Genomic DNA, 22,868 nt, shown 5'->3' with positions numbered 1-22,868 from the left:
AAAATGTTGACTGGAAGTGTCATTAATCCGAAGAAGTCTCAAGGAAGAGGTATCAGAGTATGTAGTTTAACAAAATAACATTAGCATATAAAATAATAAAAACAAAACTTGTTTCTACTTCTTTGCTATTGCTATTTTTTGAAGCATAAACTATCGTGAAATGCAGTATAAACTTTGCTGTTTTCCTGTTCATACACTAGTGAATAGAGTGATTGATTCTGCAAAACTATCTTTCCTAACAAAATATCTAACAAAATGTTTTGTTTCTTTTTTTTTTTTTTTTTTTTCCACCTGTTCTTAGCTTGGTAGCTACAAAGGAAACAGACAGTGCAAGATCTCGTAGCATGCCAATGTCACCATCTGATTTCTTGGATAAGCTAATGGGTAGGATGTCGGGCTACGATGCGAGGATCAGACCAAATTTCAAAGGTAATTTCAAACCTAAACTTCCAAATTATTCAGTAATTCTTCTCACAAAACTGCAGTTTCTGGAAAAAAAAATAAAAATCTAGAAATACAGTCTTTTTTTTCAGTGAAATTCCTTTGTTATTATGGTTTATTTCAGAAGTATTATGCTCTATTCCTGTTATTTTCACAGCTGAGCTAATGCAGATTTTTGAAAATTAATTTTATAACCATATTTGGATTGTCTCACAGTTTTCTTTTTTCCTCTTTCCTGAAGTACTTGTTAATGGATTTGAATTCCCATCTTTCTCAACAGTAGTCTGAAGTAATCTAGAAAGGAAGTTACATGAAACACCTGCCTGATGCTGAATATAAGGAGTATATTAACCACATAATCATCAGAATTAAACTCATGAGAGTTTGTCTGATCTACCAAATCTATCACAGAATTCTCCTATAACAATAGATTCCTCTCATGCCTCAGTTCTGCTTTATAGTTACAAGAGGGACTGTATTTCCTCTTGTTCTTTTCCCTATTCTTAGTTCTCCACTGAAACCGCAAGTTCTTGATAAATGGAATTGTCTGTTGATATGTGCCTTAGTGACATTCGTCATAAAGAAGATCCAAGTTAAGATTAGAAGTCCAACATTTGCAAATGCAAACCTTACCTTCTTTAGCACCAATAATACTATTAAAATGCAGGCATACTAAATTAGAATATTTAACAGAAAGATTATACATACATACATGATATGTTATCATGCAATTACACAAACAATTATATGCAAAAAAAAAGCCACACATTCTAACTTTCACAGTCTGGGAACCTCAGGTAGGTTTGATACATATTTTTCAGAATGCAGAATTCTGGTAACATAGCAGAACTACACTTGCTCTAATCCTGAATCTATGGATCAAGTTACTAGTCTATAAAATTCTCCAAAATATACTTTCTAAAAAAGGGTAAACCTGTTGTGAGTTAAAATGATATTACTCTTATTTTGCCTTAGTTGCCTCTTCCTCTGCCTTTGCTGCAAAAAGTTCTCTTAGCTCTAACTTTTCACAGAGTTTTACTGTATGTTTACTACAGAAGCTTCCCTTTGAGCAAACAAGCCTTCCCCCTCTAAATCATCTGTTGCTACCCTTACATCTTAATTCTTATCTGGGACTGATTTTTATACGTTTTTGACATCTCCATACCTCAACAACTTAAGTAATAATGACTCTTAAGCCATTGTTATTTGTTACTTCTGCCAAAATTCACCCAGAATGATTCAAAAGGAAAAAGTAAGTAGTTTGTCAACTTACATCCTCACCAGTAAGCCATGAGCAGTTGGTTCTGTATGCATAAACTCATTATCAAGGATTTACTGTATCTGGAAGTGCTTCATTTTTAGTAAGTTAACAGTGCTGATATTTTTCAAGAAAGATAAACGTGCATTGGAAATTCAAACACATCACTAAAAGATTTACAACAATGATCAATATCCCTCATGACTATAAAGTACAAGTCTCTCAGGCTATTCTTGCCAGAAGTACCCTGAGTAAAGTTCCAGTGGTGTGCTTCTTGGACAGTCAGTGTATCAAACAACAGTTGCAAAGCAATGCAAAACACTCCATGTCTAAAATTACTTTTGTATAAGAATGGTAGCTTTTAATCTGTTTTTGATCCTGTCTTAGTTTCAGCTGAGATGGATTTTTTTCCATTGTGTCTGGTATGATGCTGAGTTTTGGTTCTAGGAGAAAAACCATTCTGACAGAATCATAGAATTGCTCAGGTTGGAAAAGACCTTCAAGATCATCAAGTCCAACCGCAACCTAACCATACTGCTCTAACAACCTATCACTAAATCGTGTCCCTGAGCACCACATCCAAACAGTTTTTAAACACATTCAGGGATGGTGACTCAACCACCTCCCCGGGAAGCCTGTTCCAGTCCTTAACAACCCTTGCTGTAAAGAAGTTTTTCCTGATATCCAACCTAAACCTCCCCTGGCACAACTTGAGGCCATTTCCCCTTGTCCTGTCACCACTGAGAAGAGAGCAACCCCGCTCTCACTGCAATCACCTTTCAGGTATTTGAAGAGAGCAATAAGGTCTCCCCTCAGCCTCCTCTTCCCCAGACTAAACAGCCCCAGTTCCATTAGTCGCTCCTCGTAGGGCATATTCTCCAAGACCTTCACAAGCCTTGTTGCCCTTCTTCGGACCTGCTCCAGCACCTCAATGTCCTTTCTGTACTGGGGCACCCAAAACTGAACACAGTACTCGAGGTGAGGCCTCACCAATGCAGGGGCAGGATTACTTCCTTAGTCCTGCACACCACACCATTCCTGATACAAGCCAGGATGCCACTGGCCTTCTTGGCCACCTGGGCACACTGCTGACTGTCCATCAGCACACCAAGGTCCCTTTCTGTCAGGCAGCTTTCCAGCCACTCCTCCCCAAGCCTGTAGGGTTGCCTGGGGTTGTGGTGACACAAGTGCAGGACCCGACACTTGGCCCTGTTGAAACTCATACGGTGTACTTCGGCCCATTGATCCAGTCTATCCAGGTCCCTCTGTAGTGCCTTTCTACCCTCTGGCAGATCAACACGCCCTCCCAACTTGGTGTAGCCTGCAAACTTCCTGAGGGTGCACTCAATCCCCTCGTCAAGATCATTGATAAAGGTGTTGAATAGAAGAGGCCCCAGCACCGAGCCCTGGGGGACACCGCTCATGACTGGCCACCAACTGGATTTAACTCTATTGACCACAACTCACTGGGCCCGGCCCTCCAGCCAGTGTTTCACCCAGCAGAGCGTATGCCCATCCAAACCATGGGCAGCCAGCTTCTCCACAACACAGACAGTGTCAAAGGCCTTACTGAAGTCCAGGTAGACCACATCAACAGCCTTACCTTCATCCACTAAGCAGGTTACCTTGTCATAGAACAAAATCAGGTTTGTCAAATAGGATCTACTGTTCATAAACCCATGCTGACTGGGCCTGATCTCCTGGTTGACCTTTAACTGATCCACAATGTATCCTGAGATTATCTGTTCCATAACCTTCCCTGGCACCAAGGTGAGACTGATAGGTCTGTAGCTACCAGGATCATCTTTCCAGCCCTTCTCAAAGATGGGAATCACATTTGCACGTCTCCAGTCAACCGGGACATTCCCTATTAGCCAGGACTGTTGAAAGATGATGGAGAGAGGCCTGGCAACCACATCCACTAACTCCCTCAGCACTCTAGGGTGCACTCCATCTGGGCCCATGGACTTGTGACTGTCCAGCTTGTGGAGCAGGTCCAAAACTATCTCATCATGGATTGTGCATGGCCTAATCTATTCCCCATCCCCATCTGCCAGCTCAAGGGGCTGTGTGCCCAGGGCACAACTAGTCTTACTATTAAAGGCTGAGGTGAAGAACGCATTAAGTACCTCAGCCTTATCCTGATCCTTGGTCACTGTGTTGCCTTCAGCATACAACAAGGGATGGATATTCTTCTCAGCCCTCCTTTTACTGTTGATGTATTTATAGAAATATTTATTGCTGTTCTTCATCTTAGTGGCCAAGTTCAGTTCTAGCTGGGCTTTTCTAATTTTCTCCCGGCACAGCTTCACTAGGTACTTGTAATCACCATAAGTTGTTTGCCCCCTCTTCCAAAGACCATAAACTTTCCTTTTATTCCTGAGTTCCAGGTTAAGGTCTCTGTTCAGCCAGACCAGTCTTTTACCCTGACAGCTCGTCTTCCTTGACTTGGGGATGGTCAGCTCCTGCACCATTAAAATAACTTCCATAAAGTATTCCCAGCTGTCCTGTGCTCCCATGCCCTCCAGAACTGCCTCCCAAGGGACTCTCTCAATTTATCTCTCAAGATGCTCTGAAAGAGGCCATAGTCTGCCCTCTGGAAATCCAAGGTTGCAGTTTTGCTGACTCCCCTCTGAGGTTCAGCAAGGATTGAGAAGTCTATTATGACGTGATCACTTTCCCCAGATGGCCTCCAACCTTTACATCCTCCACAAGGCCTCCTCTGTTAACAAACAGCAGGTCCAGGATTTTGCTTCCCCTTGTTGGCTCCTTCACTAGATGTGTCAGGAAGTTACCTCCCACACAGTCTAGGAACCTGTTCCCTTACTGCTGTATTATAATTCCAGCAGACGCCTGGGAAGTTGAAGTCCCCCATGAGAACAAGGGGTAGAGACCTCGAGACCTCACCCAACTGTCCACTTCATCCTGGTTGAGTGGCCTGTAGCAGACTCCCACAATTATGTCAGTCTTATTGGCCTTCACTTTTTTCCTAACCCATAAGCTCTCAACCCTATCATCACAATCCTTAATTTCCATGCATTCGTATTCTTTCTTAATATTGAGGGCTACATCACCACCTTTCCTGTCTTGCCTCTCTCTTTTCAAAAGTTTGTAGCTATCAATCACAGTATTCCAGCTGTGTGCGTCATTCCACCATGTGTCCGTGATGGCAACTGTATCGTATTTTTCTGACTGCACAATGGCCTCTAGTTCCTCCTGTTTGTGACCTATGCTGCATGCATTGGTGTAGAAGCACCTGAGCTGGGCCACCTTATGAGTGGGAGAAGCCCTAATACCCTCTTGACCACGCTCACATGTTTACATAGCCAGCAACCTCACATCAGCCCTTGTGTTCTTCCTATGGAAAGATGTGTCATCCTCCTCCTTCACCCCAAAAGACAGTGGGATCTTACTAGCACAACTCCCTCCCACAAGCACAGGCTCATTACATACAGACTCCTTACTAGTGAGCACACTGATCTTTGAAGTTAATGCTATGCAGTGCTGTACAGAGCTAAGGCTGTTCTCAGTGAAGGGATGAGGGGCTGGGAGGGAACAGAATTAGGACAGCTGACTTACACTGGCCAAAGGGATATTCCATACCACATGACAACATGCGAAGGAGTTTTGAAGGGATGGGGGTTCATCTCACTTTCTTCTGCTGCTCAGGGTTTAGTAAACAGTAAAACAATTTCAGTGTAAAACAGAACTTTTTATAGATACTCATATATGTATATATATTCATAATTATTATAGTTTTTGCTATCTTAATAGATAGTTTTTATCTCAACCCACAAGTTCTACTTCCCCCCCCCATCCCTCCGATTCTCTCCCACATCCGTCTGGGAAAGGGGCTGAGTGAACAATATGTGATACTCAGCCACCTGCCAGGTTAAACCATAACAGACCCTTATTATTAAACTTATCATGCCTTGTTCTCATAGTATTCTCCTTAGCATGCAAACTACAGGTTCAACTTAAGGTAACGCTGTGAGGAGCAATGAAAGACCTCAAGAAAAATTTAAGTACTGCACGTTTTTTTTTGTTTGTTTGTTTGTTGTTTTTTTGTTTTTTGAGTCTTGTGAAGTTCTTCAAATAAGGGCTAAAAAATTTGGAGATTACAGCTTTGGGATTGACTTGGGGATTGGATTTTGGAGTTTGCCATAGACGCAATGCAGTCTTCTGATGGGACTACACTGAAGAACAGGCAGATGGTTTAGAGATCAGCGAGTTCAATATAGTACTTCTTGAATATATAATTCAGAGGACTTAGAGCCTTGTTTTGTAACTGTAATTTAAAGAGACAAAACCTAATTTGACATTGTTCTTTTTGAAAAAGTGCACATCCTAAATCTTCTGGACAGGTATGCAGTTTGAACAAATCTGCCCAGAATGATTCAGATCTATCACTAAGAATAAGAGTTTCCTTAAGCGACTTTGCCACTTTCTGGTTAGCTATGTTTGTCCTAGAACACATACTGCAGTTTTGCCTTTATGAGTTTTTACTTTGGTAACAGTTTTAAAGAAACAGACCTAACACGAGATCTCAGATAATCATTTTAAGTATTTTGTTCTTTCAGTAACATTTCTGCATGGACAAGATTTTAAACTAACATCTTTGTATACAATTGATCTTGATCAGTAAAACAAAATTATACCTTTTATCTGAGTTCTATGCTTCTCAGTAAGGAATTTTGCATATCTATTCTTGTTTAACAGAAAGAACAGAATAAAGACAATACTGTTAGCACTTATTCAGATAAAATATGCGTTCAAAATTTTAGTTGCACAATACTTTCATTTCCAGTAAACCAAAACTATAGCAAGATGTTTATCTTACTTAGATATCCTACATCTCAGACACCTAAGTATGCAAAATACTTCACTTCAAATTTGGACACGCTCATGAAATCCATATGTAAAAATCATCATGGAATCAAATAGGATGCTCAGAAATAACCAGATAAAGAAGAGGTGCTGTATGTTTAATCTATACAGCACACACTGTATCCTTTGGTAACAAAGTCACAAGGTATAAATTTGCAGTTTCATACAGGAAAGCGTAAATTGTTCCTTGCCTTGATATTGACAAACAGCATTCAGCAAACATTAATTTAGGAACTTCTTAAGCCAGGACCTACCTGAACTTACTTTTGGCTTTTCTGGCATTTTCTGGCAATAAAATTGTGATGTTTTGCAATTGTGCAAAGTATCATCTTTTTTTTTGTTTGGTTTGAATGTGGTGACTATTTTATTGCCATGTGCCTTATAAAGAAATGGAGGAAATTCCTTTTCACCTTTACAGGTGTTTGTACTTATATATTGCTCCCTACCATATTCCTTTTCTAGTGTTAAAAGAGCTGTTCTACTTATGCTGCCTTTGTTCAGCAGCAGTTTATAGATTTTGTGAACCTTGACTGCCTTCTTGACATCTTTTTTCTCCCTAATATATAATTTTAAGGTGGACAGAAATTTTGAAATATTCAGGATGGAAGTTCATGATCTACTTCTATGGCTGTCCATCTATATTGATATCTACAGAATACGCTTTCAGTGAACCATCCATAATGCATCTATCTATTCCTCTCTGCTTGGAAATCATAATTTGGAGCTCATCAGTACCAGGGCATAATAAGGATTGTTTTGCTTTTGACTGATGCTAAATGTCTTCAAACACTTCATTGTTTGAATCTCTAAACCACTTCTAAATTGCTTTTAGCTTCTATTTACCCTATTTTTAACTAGCCGTTAACTGTCTTTTTGTAATGCTGCTTTTCAAATTAAGCATCAGCACTGTAGCTATTCGGGGTTTGTTTCCTTCATTAAAGCAATATATTGATAAAGAAAAATTACACTTTAAAATGGGGCTATGAAAATATCATGCCAAATTTGAAATTATGACAAGTATTACAAAATAGATATTGCAGAAATGAAAGCTGCCTTGGATTCAAATTATCTAATAATCTAACACAGCCAGGAAGTACAATTTTCTCTCTGACAGTTTTTAGTAGTATTTACCGACTCTGCCCTGCTTTTTCCATTTTCCTTGATCATTTTCAGGAGTTCATTCCATACATTATCAATGACAAGCCTTTACTGAATTCTAAGATGTATTAAATATGGCTAACTGCTCTAAATAATTAACAAAGTTGCAAATGACTGTAGCGTTGAAGTGACTGTAGAGTAATACCTCCCTACCTGAGAATTCTGCATTGTATGTGTAGCCTTGTGTACTAGAATGCCTGAAGTACATGTAGTGATGTTTTGTTATAACTGCCATACGGTACTTCAAAACAATTATTGTGTTGAGGAAAGAAAGCTAGATGTTCCAAGATGGGTCCTGTTGGCAGAACTTTTAATGAATGTTCTGATTCTTCAAATATTTAATGTCAACCCCATTGGTCACATTAAATTGTTAGCTGTAAAGCACCAGCAGTGGCAGAGGAGCCTATTACTTCAGTGACCCTATCAAATAAATATTACATAAGCGTTTACAAAACCAGGTATTGATCTTTCATTATTAATGGCTGCTTACTACTGGAAAAAGAAACTAGCATTTCCAGTACTGAAATGGATTGTTGTTGTATGAATACAAAGGTGCAGGAGAGTGACAGAAGAGCCTTAAGATGGAAAAACCTTGTTTCTATTGTACACGGACATAGATTGATAAGAAATAATGGAGAAATTAGCATGCTGTGCCACAATGCCATTTTTACAGAGACTTGCAGAGAAGTAATTTAAAACCTTTTCCACGAGGAGATGGCTTATTGTTCAGTTATTGTAATGACTGCTCTACCACTACTGATGCTTCACAAATGCAAGATAAAGCAGAACAGTTGGCTAAAGACACATAGAAACAGAAAGTTCAGTTTAAATGGAGTCTTAACTATTTTTTGAATTTAAGAGAAATGAGAATAGAATCTAAGTCATTCTTTCTTATTCACATTTGTTCATGTCAGTAGTAGAGATAAGAACAGCAAAAATGCATTTCTGTTATCAGTGATGACAGATAATGTTAAAAGCTGCCTTGAGAGAAAAAGGTCACTTTCCCCCAACTACTGTAAAAAGCACCATACATTTTTCACTTAAAAAAACCACATTAAGAAAATGTACATTTCAAATTTAATTATATTTTTCATTGTCTTTTTTTTTCTTTTGTATATAATTCTCTGTGCAAGTTCATTATGAACTCTTTGTCTTTCTTTATGCTAGAGCTGGTCAGTCTGGTAGTGTAATTTTGAAAAAAAATTGAAAGGAATAATCTATTACATACCAGAAATCATTCCAATTTCGCATTAAATGAGTTAAGAATGTAATATTATTTCCTCTTAAATCAACAATTATTGTTTCATAATGGTTTACTGCATCTATTTGTTTTACAGTCACTCAGTAAGTATTGATTCTGGAACAGAGATTGATTTTTTTTTCTTTTGCAGGCCCTCCAGTTAATGTCACATGCAACATATTTATAAACAGCTTTGGATCCATTGCAGAGACAACCATGGTAAGATATCCTATCTCAAAAAATGTTTAAAGTTCAAGATAAAGATATTTAATAAAGTTAAAAGCAAGGTAGAACTTCTCTTAATATGGAACTAAATGAAAGAAATCCTCTTCTGAAAGCAGAGAGTAAGAACATTTAATTTAGCAATTGAATTTTTCTATTAGAAAATACATTATCACACGATCAAACAAAAATAAAAATAAAGATCAGTTTTTATTTTTAGTCCCCCATAAGTTCCATTTAATAGTTGTAATGAATTTATTTTCCATTAGATAGGTATTAGTTTTTTATAGTCTTCCACCTTTCTAACCTCAAAAATCTCCATTCATTATTAAATGAATTACATTTTAAATTTCACTACATATAGTGCATATGAGGATATATACTTTATTTTAAAAGTCATTTTTCCATAAACATAGCACAGGGATATTAGAGAGCCAATCATAGAATGGCTTGGGCTGGAAGGAACCTTAAAAATCACCTGGTTCCAACCCCCTTGTCACAGGCAGGGTCACTTTCTACTAGATCAGGCTGCCCAGGGCCCCATTCAACCTGGCCTTGAACACCCCCAGAGATGGGGCATCCACAGTTTCTCTGGACAATCTGTGCCAGTGCCTTATCAAGTAACTTCTTCCTTATCTCTGATCTAAATCTCCCTCCTTTTTTTTTTGAAAACCTTTCCTCCTTCCCTATAACTATCAGGCAGTGTAAATTGTCGGTCTTCATCTTGTTTCTTAGATCCCTTTAAATACTGAAAAGCTGCAATGAGGTCTCCTCTCTCTTCTCCAGAGAGAGTATCCCCAGTAGCCTCCGCCTTTCTTATTAAAAGCTACAGCTGACTAGCAGAGGATGGTTTCGATCCATCGACCTCTGGGTTATGGGCCCAGCACGCTCCCGCTGCGCCACTCTGCTGCTACTGTAATGCTAAAATGGTCATCTGGTGTACATAACTTCAGTATGAATTCTAAGAGGTTAATTATAAGTGGATTGTACAGCTTTTGTAAACACACAATCTGCCTGATCTTTACATGCCACAAAACATAGCGGCAGATGATGCTGAGAGACAGGCAATTTTTTCCAGGTAGGAAATAACTTCTTTCCACCAGACTGCAAATCCCAGATGGTTATAGTGTCCAAGGAGATGTATTCAGGTTTGATCAGAGGATTAAGCCAATGCTTACATGATTAGAATAGTACTCCACAGCTACTTTTGAATATCTCTGGAACAGAGCCAGTAAAGTAAAAAGAATCAGCAATAAAATCACTCTAAAAAGGGTTTTGGGAAAATTGATGTTGCTACAACTGAAAAAGTTTCCTGAATTTGAGATGAGGATACTTGACATCTCAAGTGTATTAAAAACCAACCAAACAAAAAAACCCACAAGATTATAAGCACTTCTTTTCAGTACCAATAAGAAAGTCACGCTAATACTTGTATCTTTTTTAAAAGTGTGTTTACATATAGTATTACAGAAGTGTCTGAACTGCAGGAGTCAAATGAATGGAGCCAGGCTCTTATCAGTATTGTGCAGCAACTGGACAAGGAGCAACAGGTATAAACTGGAACACTGCAGGTTTCATACAAACATGCAAAGGAACTTATTTACTGTGAGTGACAGAGCACCGGAACAGGCTGCCCAGGGAGGTTGTGGAGTCTCCTTCCCTACAGAGATTCAGGGCCCAATTTGATGCCCAACCTGCTATAGGGAATATGCTTTAGGAGGAGGGCTTCTATGATCTCCAGACATCCCTTCCAACCCCTATGATTCTATGAAAACAATGACAGAAAAACCATGTTTGTATACTACTTGCATCCTTTAGTATATTGCTAATCATTTAAATATGCACAGCAGTTCTTTGAAATTGGAGACCAAGAACATTTACTACTAAAAAAAGCTATGAGCTAAAAACATTCTCTAATTTGAGCTGTCACTTAGAACCTGGGCATAATACAAAACCATAAAAATAAGCTATATTATGAAATACTTACATATTTATAATGGAATTATATTTTTTTCTGTATTGCCTTGAAATCAGGCTGATTAATATAGTAGAGATATAATGATGTACAACCTGATCCATTACAAATATTTCCAGTTAGTACATTATAGAAAATACCAAACTTGTTCAAAACCACAGGCCTTCTCATTCTACGGAATACATGCGTGCCAAAAGTGGATGATTAAACACAACCTTGGTCTTAGGGTAGATGTTGCATCATAATGCCGGTATTCTGTTTATAACATTCACTGACACAGTTCAGTGCAGAACTTTTGCTCATAGCCAGCAGCTGTTCAACTCTTAGAGGCTCAAATCTTGCATTTTAGAACAAGTGCCTTTATGCAGATAGGACTTTTGATTATATGCATTATTAGTCTACTTCTCCACTGAACTGAAAAGGAATGTCTTCTGAAAAAGACAGTAGAATCTTTCTATCTTAAGATTACAGTTAAAAACATCTTGAATTATTTTAAAAACTGAAGTCCTGCCTTTTTGAAGGAAAATGAATTCACTGCAGTTCAGTATTTTACCTACTGTCACTATTCTACCAATTGTTATTTACTATAATCCTTATAATTCAGGCATCTATGTAAATCTTAAACATTCTTGATAAAAACTCCTTTTTTCCAAACTGCAAACAGAAGAGCTTACCTATGCAGGAAGTACAAAATAAGACCTGGTACATGGTACCTGGAAGTCTCTCCGGTATGTAAAATCAGCAGCTGACTAATGGGATACGCATACAGTGCATTATTTTATAGAAGTCTGAGTATATTTGCCCCTATCCCTCACTGCCATTGTAGTTGTTCTTGGTACTATCTTTTCTCTTTCTGATTCAGTTTCTCCTATTGGTGACCAAAATCTTTGAGCTCCCTCTGCTGCCTTGGTTATGAATAACACAATAAACAAATACAGAAAAAGAATGGGATAAAAAAGAAAAGAAAAAGGGAAGAAACAAAGGAGTTTTTCAGTGTGCAGTGGGATCTTACAGTGTACAGCAGGGCTTAAATTTCTGCCAGTGGTTCTCTTGAACGCATCTACCTCCATCTACTCTTCTGCAAGTGAGGTCTAATAGTTTAGGAGAGACAATCAGTCCAAAAAAAGAAACTTAATTTGACTTGCACTTTGTTAATGGTTGAAATTGGTACTTCTTTAATTTCCTTTTGTTTCACAGTTCTTTCAAGTTCTTTAAAACACAGGTTATAGTTATTTCACATTCCCTTTCTTAATTTCAAAAGACCAATCAGATGTTTTTTAAGTGGGAAAAACGTATGCCACCTCTTACTAGGAAGATGTGATTCAAATTAAATATAAGCAATTTTAATTCATCATATGAGGAATTTAATTTATGTCAGGAACTCTCTGAGGTAATGTAAAATTAATATAATTTTAAATACTCTCTTAACAAACTTTCATAATTGACACCATTTCAAATCATAGAATCATCTAGATTGAGAAAGACTTTCAAGATCACCAAGTCCAATCATCACACAAGTCCCATCATATCTTTTAGTACAACATCCAAACATCTCTTAAATACCTCCATCACTTTCCTGGACAGCCCATTCCAATGCTCTCTGTCCTCTCCATGGAAAGTGCTTTCCTTATATCCCATGTAAACTGTCCCTGATGCAACTTGAGGCCATTACTTCACATCCTACCACTTATCACCTGAGAAAGGAGACTGACAACCTTCTCACTGTGATCTTCATTCAGACAGTTGAAGAGAGTGATGAGGTCTCCCCTCAGCCTCCTTTGGGGGAAACAATCCTAGTTCCTTCAGCCACTCCTCATAACATTTGTTTTCTAGTCCCTTCACCAGCTTTGCTGCTCTTCTCTGTACATGCTCAAACAACCCAATATCCTTCTTGTAGAGAAGAACGTAGTATCTGAGGTGCAGTCTCGCCAGGGGTACTTAGAAGGGTCAAGCCTTGCAAATCTTTTTACGTTGCTGATTGATATTCACATTCATTCTCTTGCCAAATAAATTCTTACTGATTGCACATGTATCCAGTCCTTTAATTTTTACTTGTTGGTACTATCCTCCCCTTCCCCTCCCCCCCACTTACAGATTTAAAAATCTTAGGAATAGCAGGATATTAAAAAACATAGAAGACCAGAAAACATATTTTGATATAATTGTACAATATAATCAGCTGAAGTTTTTCATTTAAGATAAAATGAAAGTGTCTGTACACACAACTTTAAAATCTGAGAAACATACCAGATTGCTTGTCCACATAGAGTTAAATATTTATTGGTAATATGGAAACTAAATCCTATAGAAAAATAAATAATAAATTTATTGGTGCATTGTAACTTAAGTTTCAACTTTTATCACAACATCTTTAAACTGTCTTTGAGTTTCTCTACATAGCTTGAGTTACGTTTCACTTAACAGTGTGTAAACTAATGCTAAGAAATTTTATTATTTGTAAGAGCAGTGTTAATACAGATTATTGGCAGCTACCACTGAAGCAATGGCTATAGAACACTTGCTTAAGTTATGGCACTTACTATACAAAAATACTGCTTTTATTCCAGTAAGTCAGACTGACCAAATTCCTCAAGATTTTATAAGTTTTAAAGGTCAGTAACACTTGATCTTGATACAGCAGTACAGCAATATTTTCTGTGTATTATTATGCTTAGATTAATGCATATTGATTGAAAGGGACACTCACAAGAGACCTAATGGCAAATGTCATCAGAGCAGATCATTAACATGTTAAAAAGCATGTTTGTTGTTTGTTCCTGCCACACTTCTGCCAATGGATATTTCTTGACTCAGCCTGAAAAGATGTGTTACCTTGAATGTTGTTAAGAAGCAGGTGACATATCTTCCTGTGCTCCCAGCTATAACAAGATTATCTTACATTTATAAATAAAAATGTGCTTTCAGCTTACATTAACCCATTATTAAGCTATTATAATCATTCTCCTTTCATGAGTCACAGCTCTTCAATTTCATTAGCTTCATCTTTCAAGGAAGCATTTCTCTTTATGTTCTATTCTACCTGTTTAAGCAGTCTTTAAGTAGAGTACTTGAAAGCAGTGTTCACTTGGATACATTGCAAAGTTCAATGCTGAAGAGTTTCACCAATTCTTTTTCTTAAATGAATCATTTAGTTCATTACCTCAAATATGATGAAATGTGCTTTTCCTTGGTGAAAATATGCTGAAAATATCTGTGTAATGTGTGTAGCAATGAGCTAATACTAAAGTGAATGGCAGAAAAATATGCTTTGCACAATTTTTATTTTATCAGAGAATCCTTAGAGTTGGAAGGGAACCTTAAAGGTCATCTAGTCCAACTCCCCTGAAATGAACAGGGACATGCACAGCTAGATCAGGTTGCCCAAGACCTGATCCAATGAGTGAACATAAAATCTACCTTACCTTTATGAGCGAGCATATAAGCTACCTTACAGTTTCAAAATTTACAACAGCAGCAATACCAAAGCCCTTTTTTCCTCATATTTGATAGTTAACTCCCCTCTGTCAAGGCACTGATTGTTGACTTGATTCTGTAAAGTTAAGAGACTGTTCTTGTATGGGTTGAAGACAAGTTATTTAGCATCCTTTCTCTTATAGTAAATGTGCTGCTGTAACCTAGGTCATGGGGTCAGGAGCACATGACATCTCTCAGGTTTTACTGGGTCCACAGCTGTCTAACCAGACAGCATCATATCACCATTCCTGGCTGCAGCACATGTTTTCTATACTGTAAGGAAAGTTTATAAAATGTAAAAAAAAAAAAAAAAAGTGCCTGAAAAGAGATTGGAATTTACTATTTATCCCCCAGGTTTATTGGTTACCACACATTTTAAAGTCCAGTAAAAATAAGAATATGGCATATTTTGCAACACTAGATGTTTTTCCTAACTCTCAGTTTAAGGCGAAATGTTGTGTTTAGGATTATCTATTTGATTAGGATATCAAGGTTGCATGAAAATGGAAAAATAATATGTGGTCATATGGGACAAGTTTATCAAGACTAAGACCAGTTGGAACACTGCAGAGAAACAGGAGACTGGAGTGTCAAATTTAACGATATATTGTAAAGTAGATGGTACAGCAGTAGGATGGGTTAGATAAAGCTATACATAGAAGGGACCCGTACAGTTGTTACTGCACACGCAGTTTGTCAGGTACCAGTAGCTGAATTACTAAATCTGGAAAAATTCAGTTTGCTACTGTCATCAAAAATCATCCTTACTCAAGCATTTGGAGATGAAGAGAAATAGTCTCACCGTGTTTATCTCCTGACCTCTGGGAAGGTTATGAATGACTGTATTATTTTATGCCTTTTCCTAATCTTTTCTTGCTGTGTTATCAAATTACTATACTCTTGTATTCTTTCTAAGCACCTATAACTGAGGTTTTTCCTCAGGAAATAACTCCAGTCTTTTTCAGCTCATCTTATGACTCTGAAAAATAAAGGAAATGTCAATTTTTACTTTTTGCTTCTTTCTAAGATTGATGAATGTTTCAGTATGAAAATAACAAGACAGAATTGGGGTTGGACAATTCCAGAATTAAATTCCAGAAATTTGAACAGCAAATGAGCTTTGCATTGAAGAAAATATTTTTGACTGTTAAGTATTTGGTTTAAATGTAACTACAAAAACAGCTGATTAAGTTGACTATTAAAAAAGCCCAGAAGATTTTCTTTTGTTGGAATGGATGGCCTTTGCAGAAGCTGATGGCAGACTTCTTTCTCTGGTCCCTCAAAACAGTGGCTTTTAATCTGTTCCCAAATGCAACTCTCCATGGAGTTATTAGGGAGCAGTAGCCTTCATTCGTTAGTAGAGTATGAATCAGCTATCTGAAAGAAAGCTTTAGTTAGAGGGATGGTGTCAATATATTTCATGATTTTGAAAGACAGCATGTTCAACATGGATATAGAGAAAAGCAGAAATTTAAACTATGAATAGAGACATGTCAGTAAAACCTGAGCAAATAATTTTGCCTAAACAGAGATAAGCATTCAGTTAATCTTTCTTGTTTGTCACCATGAACTAGCAAGAAGCTAACTGAAGACCAAGTGCCGGGTTTATTTTAGACAGCATCCTGAGGCCAAATTCTGCTGAATGGTCTGGAGATGAATTGCAATTATACCTTATAACAGAGAGCCTCTCTCCTAGAAAATACTGGGAAAACTGCAAGGCCTTGTTTTCAGGTCTCAAAACTTGCCCTTTCTAAAAAACCCAATATGTGAGGAAGCAAAATTTCATTTTTTCATTATTTCATGAAGTCAACACCTCTAGACTGACTGTGAAGTTACGGTCTAGAATAAACAGTACCATACTGATGAAATACTGTTTGAAAATATTCTGAACATTTTTGATAGCTTTAGGTGATCCAACTGAGTTGTAGTGTGAGTATCTTGTACTAACAAGCACAACGCAAAAACTGAAAACGATTATATTCCTTGCATGAACAATTCATATGTGCAAAAATAACAATTTCAAACAAGTATTTGCATTGACAGCAGCACTATAATGGGCACAAAGAGAAAATAGGTGTAGTTCTTTTTGCTGAAACAGATGCCTTAAAAAGAGAATTTAGAAGCATAATGTATCAGGAGATTTCCACAATGAAAGGCTAAGATTGCCATTTCAGTTGTTCTGATTTGTAAGCTGGATTCATTTTTGTGGTTGTGACCCACATTTCATTTCAAGATTTTTCTGGAAGAAGATGAATTGGATTAGGTTTCATATTTATCTCATCAAGACTTGATGCCTGAGTCACAGCCAAGATCTGTAACAGTTGTGGAACTTGGAGCTGAAATTTGATGGGATCTTACGCAATACAGAGAATACGACTCATAAGTAATAAATACTGCTGGCTTCATTTAGCTTTCCCAACCAATATAAACAGATCATCTGAATCTTAATAGCAATCCGTAAGTGAGACTTATAACCAACTTCAGACCTGCATGGTGCAGTCAAAGATTCTACACAGAATTATATTACTTAATGCTAACAGAAGAGATAATCTCTCCTGCTTCCCAACGAGCAAGAACAGTGTTTCTGCAGGCTGTGACAAATGTAAGATAGGCACTCTTATCTCTTTTACAGAAGCTTCAGGTGGAGACTGACAACGTGTTCTCATTGCAGGGCAGATTGCTGTTTGCTGACCCTATTTTATTCTGGTGCCTGAAGATGCAGTTACATAGCTGCAAATATAATTATTTGAAGATAACTGTATACAGACTTAAGCAAACACTGACAATTCTGCTTTCCTAATCTGCAGCAGGTTTTTCCTCATTCAGTTTGACAGAACACTAAAGCACTTCAGCACTCTTTGCCAATAGATAATAACTGAACAAACATTTTCATTAATGAGCAACAGCAACAATAGAATGTTAAACATTGAATAAATCCCCAAGATTCTTCATTAAAAAAAAAAACAAACTAGTAGTTTACAGTCCTAGCTGTCACTTCCACTTCTCACTGGAAAATACTCCACTACCTCTAGCTAGTGCTGAAGGCTGAGTGGCTGTAGCCACTCATTCAAACTCAGCATTCACAAAGTCCATCTCTCCATCTACTGCTGGATTGATAATACAGTATCTGCTGCTTCGACTTCCTTGACCTGGAAGAAATGTCAAATCAGGTGTATGACTATCTGTACCAACTTCATGCCCCAAACCAATAAATGTCTTAGAACAACTCAGCCAGAATTTGTTTCACAAATTTAGGGAATAAGCGGCAGTGCTAGCCTTGCACTTGTATACCGAGTTATGTTTTCTTAAGTTCTTGATTACGAGAAAAACCAGCTTCAAACATTTTTTATCTTATTTGCAGAAAAAAACTGAATCCAGTCCTACTGCAACCTTAGTAGCCTAAGCATAGGAAAACTCTGCCTCTACAAATTGCTCCTTTAATTGAACTGTTTTTTTTTTTTCCCCAAAATAAACACATTTACCAAGATAGGTGTTACAATCAGCTCCTCTAGGAATACTACAGAGAAGTTTCTCATTCTCTCTGATCCGTTAACAAACATTCTCACAGAATTTGCAAATCACTTTGTACTATATAGAAAGCCGAACAGCTTAAATGAAATAGATTACAATTTCTGTTTTCCCACAACCACACATTGTGATTATTAGGAAGAAAAGGACTGGAGGGGGCCTCTTGGATGATCAGTGCAGGTCCTTGCTGATGCAGACAATTTAGCTTTACAATCCCACCCATCAGTTTTTCAAATGTTGTCTAAAGTTTTCTTCACATGACAGGCCTTGTGGAAGGTTTCTTATGCTCATGGAGAATTTACTTAAGCTTTAGCTTATTTTTCCATATTCCATGTTTACCTGCATCCATTTGATCTTGTTCTAGAAATGCTGAAGAGAAGTTTGCGCTTCCTATTATCTCTTACCTATGCTTGCTTCATTTGATTCTTCTTTCTCTGACTGCTTTCTTTCACAGCAATGAAAAGCCCATTACTTCAGCAGCACTATCACACTGTAAAAAATGTATGACATTACTCTATCCCTTCCAGCATTTCCTTCCTTACTTTTATATTTTTACAGTTTTATATTTAAATTGTTTGAACAGCAGCTGTTACGTTAGCTGCTGCTAGAAGTCCACAACTTGTACATAGAGATTACAGCATTACCAAGACAATGCTGTGAAGAAAACCTGATTTCCAAGCTGAGATCCACTAAGTCAATATTGTGGAAAATAAGACTGAGGCATCACTGCATAGATCTGCTCACACTGCATGAGGCAGGCTGTTTGCAAAAAATAGTAACTTCATAAAGTGGATTCATTCCACTAAGGTTATGACTGTGCAACTCTCACATCACTTTAATACATAGGGATACAAGTACTAATGCAAAGACAATGTAAAAGAAAAAAGACAACAAGAGACCGGGCCAAAATAAACCATTTTGCAAATATCTTTACTGAACTGTCTCATGATATGTAATTACGCAATTAACCTAATCATAATGTATGAGTATTTTGCCATTACTTACCACTACATCTAATAGGAGTTAAAACCATAAATCCCCATTTATTGCTATAGTTATACAAGTTTTCTCCCTTGTCTTTTGCTTGACCTTACACTTTACCATACTTTTAAAAAAAATTATTTACAGAAACAAAAGATACAGTAACTTGAAAATGACTGTAAATAAGTATCTGAAATAAGAAAATAAAGGAACTACAAATAGTCATTATGTTACTAATTTCTGTTGAATCTAGTACGTGTGCTGGGAAATCCCTCATTTACAATACAGTTTGTATACAAAGTGTTGTCTTCGAAATTCTCTCCATGAATAAGTTTGAGTTATCTCGGTATCTTTAAAAAATTCAGTTCCACTCTTGTGTTTTCATCTTGTTTTGAATACGTGTTACATTATGCACTCCAGGTGTGAATATTTAATTACAATAGCCAAAGTAATCACCCAGCATGAAAAATCTGCACACACTGATTTTTAATATGTCATACACACATTGCAAAGATATATCTTAAATTATATTGTGAAAAAAATTCAAATCATTTTATGATATATTAAAATTCAACACTAAAATGATACAATGTATTAAAAGAATTTGCAAGAAATAGTCTTTATGCCTTTTTGTTTTTTTTTCCTAAATAGAACACAACGTACTGTCACATGCCATCATGAACTGCTGACAAAACAAAAGATGCTATAAAAATGTGATTCAGATTTCAATTTTTTTTAAATGTCAGTACGATCACAGCAAGATGTGGGCTGATATACATTTTTTTATTGACATGACCCTACCTACGTAGGTGTTGTAACTATGGCACTAGATCTTTTCCTTTGTTTTTAATCCTCCTAGATACCATTGTTAACTTATGCAGTGGCAAAACTCAGTCCCTTGGGTTTCTTTGGTTTAAATTCTTTACCACAACCATGAAAATACACAAAATGAATTAAAGACAAATGTGCAGAGTACACACGTATAGCAAAAAGAAGGCAATGACAGTGCCTTTTAATAAAACACAAATCCTATAGAACAATAGCAGGTTAAAAGAAAAAAACAGAAAATTGGCTCACCTCTTCCAACAACCAGGGATAGCTTGACAGGAGTGCAATCTCTATCCAAAGAGAAGCTCCTCCCTCAGCTGCTAACGCTTAAATGAAGGTGAGGAGAGGTGGATCCTGGATCCAGCCCTTCTGGTCGCTTAGGTGCATTGCTTGCACCTGAGCTCCCTGGGTTAGCCATGTCTTCTCACCTAGTGTTCAACCATTGGTTCAGGCTGTGACCTACTCCATGGCCTAACTCCATTGCACTCCAACCCTTCACAGCCTGAACCAATGATTGAGCAGGTTGGGGGTAAGCTCCTGCTGTTTCAGCAACACCCAGCCAAACCCTTCTTGAATTGCATTCACATCTAGATCAGCTGGAAGGGTTTCATCAAATATACCCAGCTCCTGGGCCTGTTTAATGGCTATTTTTTTCTGCTGGAAGGTTTCTTGTTTTGTTCTACTCCAATCACATACTTGGCCTCTTTTTGTTAGTCATTACAGAGGTTTTAGAGGTTGTACTAAGTAGGGTATAAAGGATTGCCAGTATCTTAATTTACCCAAAAACTCCTGCAACTGCTCCGCTGTCATGGGAACTTGGAACATTTGAACCTTAGCTAAGATCACAGCTGGGTAAGACCCTGGCATTACTGGACCAGACAACACCTAGTAATTTAACTGACAGCTCTGGTCCTTGTACTTTCCATGGGTTTATACCTCACAGTTTCTCCTGTAAATAGTTAGTGAAGTTACTGCCTTCTCTAATGCCTCTGTTGAGTCAGACATTAACATTAGATTGTTGATGTAGTGGTGTATTTTGATGGTAGATGGTTTGTTGCAATTTGGGATGTAAGCTATTTCAGTGTTGGTTCTTTTTATTTTACCCTATTTACCCTACTCTAGACAATGTCATGTATACCTCCCAACAGATGGAAGACTGAGAAGAAAGTTAGTATGGAATTCCTCTTTGATCCCTTATATTTCCCTGAGGAGATTAAACATAGATTGATTTCAAATACACATTTTCATTTAAGATTTCTACTGTTATTCAGTCAGTCACAGAAACCACTGATATTCTAAGTGCAAACATAGAAAATATATTAACAACAACATGAAACATGTAGCACTAAAAGGTCATCTGGACAAATGAATAATCTCACATAAACACAACTTTTCATTTAGCAAAAAATACCTTCTGGTGTTACAGCAAAAGCATCTTCAGGGACATGTAATTTCTCTGGAGAAGGAAGAAAATGATTTTGTTAACTGAAAACATCAGCAAAGACAGAGTTTTAGAATATGATGTTTGTTCATGTATTTGTCATGTCCATTTTCATCCAATCCCTTGTACAGCTGTTTGAAAGTGCAAACATTTTTAAAGCCCCTCAGCTGAAGCTTAGCAACTCAGTTATATTGTACAAGTCACAAATGTGATTTTAGTGTAGTACATTAGGAGTTGGGTACACACAATTTCCATTAAGAATTTAAGAATTATATTCAGCCTGCAATTTATATATATTCTAGGACATACAGTAAGAGCTGTGACAAAGGTTATTGTATAGTATGTCAATACTACATTTAATTTTTTGAGAGAGTAAACAACCCAGATGTTTTTACTTTTGATATGGCAATTATTTGTGAGCACAGCAACTTAAATCTGGACATTGCTACTGATAATAAACCAGAAATAATAGTAACAATAACAATAATATTAATAGTAATAAAAACAAACAAAAATTAACTAAACCTGTGCATTTGGCAATGGTTCCTTCCTAAAACCTATGGAAAACAGGTAGATTTTGCAGAACACTGTTGAATTCAACAAATATTAAATGTTTTACAATAAAGACAAGGAAGTCAGAATATAAAAATCAAAGATTCCTCAGAGAAACTACTGTATATACTCTTCTTTTTATCTGTGGGTTGAATTATAAAGTCTGAAAGCTCTGTAATACTCAGCATCCTCTAAATTCCCCATGCTTTCAGTAAGGAGAAGACTGAACGCACTCCAAACCATTAGTAGTGATGATGGATGAGATATTCAACCCAACAGGTAAGCAAGCAAACTATTAATAGGACACCCACCCAGATACTTAGTAGTTTTGATTGTAAGGAAGAAAAAAAGGAAGAAAAAGAAAAAGAACTCAGAAAAATTAAAACATTAAATAGCTTAAAATCTGGTTTTGTACAACTATGGATGGAAAAGAGTGAGAACGTGATCCAAAATCCATCAATAATCTTTTCTGAATAGCTCTGAATAGATAAAGCTTCCTGAGAAGCCTTCACCCAAATCCTCAAACCATCTGGCCTGTCCTACTTAATGGAGAGGGTAAGAGCACCCACCATTTTCAAATTACTGTAGGATTACAGTTTTTATCCAAGAACAGACTGGCCTTACTGCTCATCCTCAGCCTGTGAGGGCTCAGATCTAAAGAGGTGAACTGCCAACAAAGTGCTTATCCACCTAACTCGAGACAGGACCAGACAGGAAAGCTCTCCATCTCTGCATAATGAACTGCATACTTGACCTCATATAGCAAAATTGTAAGAGTCACAGTCTTGGCAAGGAAAACTGCAAGAAGGTGGCTTCCTTCTAAGGAAGATGAAGACACTTCTTACTGAGGGAAGAATCCTGCACTGCTGGAAAATTCATAGAG

The 22,868-nt window shown here is 37.2% G+C and overlaps 1 protein-coding gene, 1 long non-coding RNA gene and 1 other non-coding gene across 3 annotated transcripts in view; 1 reads left to right on the top strand and 2 right to left on the bottom strand.

The window, feature by feature from the left end:
- GLRA3 (glycine receptor alpha 3) overlaps window positions 311-22,868 on the top strand; it is a 59,393-nt gene continuing 36,835 nt past the window's right edge. The window contains exons 1-2 of the mRNA XM_021397157.1: window positions 311-429; window positions 9,136-9,203. Coding sequence (XP_021252832.1) covers window positions 345-429; window positions 9,136-9,203 — 153 coding nt within the window. The 5' untranslated portion in view covers window positions 311-344. The remainder of the gene's footprint in view (window positions 430-9,135; window positions 9,204-22,868) is intronic.
- Window positions 10,044-10,115, bottom strand: TRNAM-CAU. Its single transcript has one exon. It is a non-coding gene; the product is annotated as a tRNA-Met (tRNA).
- The window catches only part of LOC110399034, a 34,107-nt gene continuing 27,881 nt past the window's right edge, over window positions 16,643-22,868 (bottom strand). Inside the window, exons 3-5 of the long non-coding RNA XR_002438841.1 lie at window positions 20,242-21,448; window positions 18,588-18,673; window positions 16,643-17,804 (exon numbers count right to left, since the gene is read on the bottom strand). This is a non-coding gene — a long non-coding RNA (uncharacterized LOC110399034). The remainder of the gene's footprint in view (window positions 17,805-18,587; window positions 18,674-20,241; window positions 21,449-22,868) is intronic.

This window comes from Numida meleagris, chromosome 4 (assembly GCF_002078875.1).
Source record: "Numida meleagris isolate 19003 breed g44 Domestic line chromosome 4, NumMel1.0, whole genome shotgun sequence".
Classification (NCBI taxonomy): Eukaryota; Metazoa; Chordata; class Aves; order Galliformes; family Numididae; genus Numida; species Numida meleagris.
This window is presented reverse-complemented; position numbering and strand designations above follow the sequence as displayed.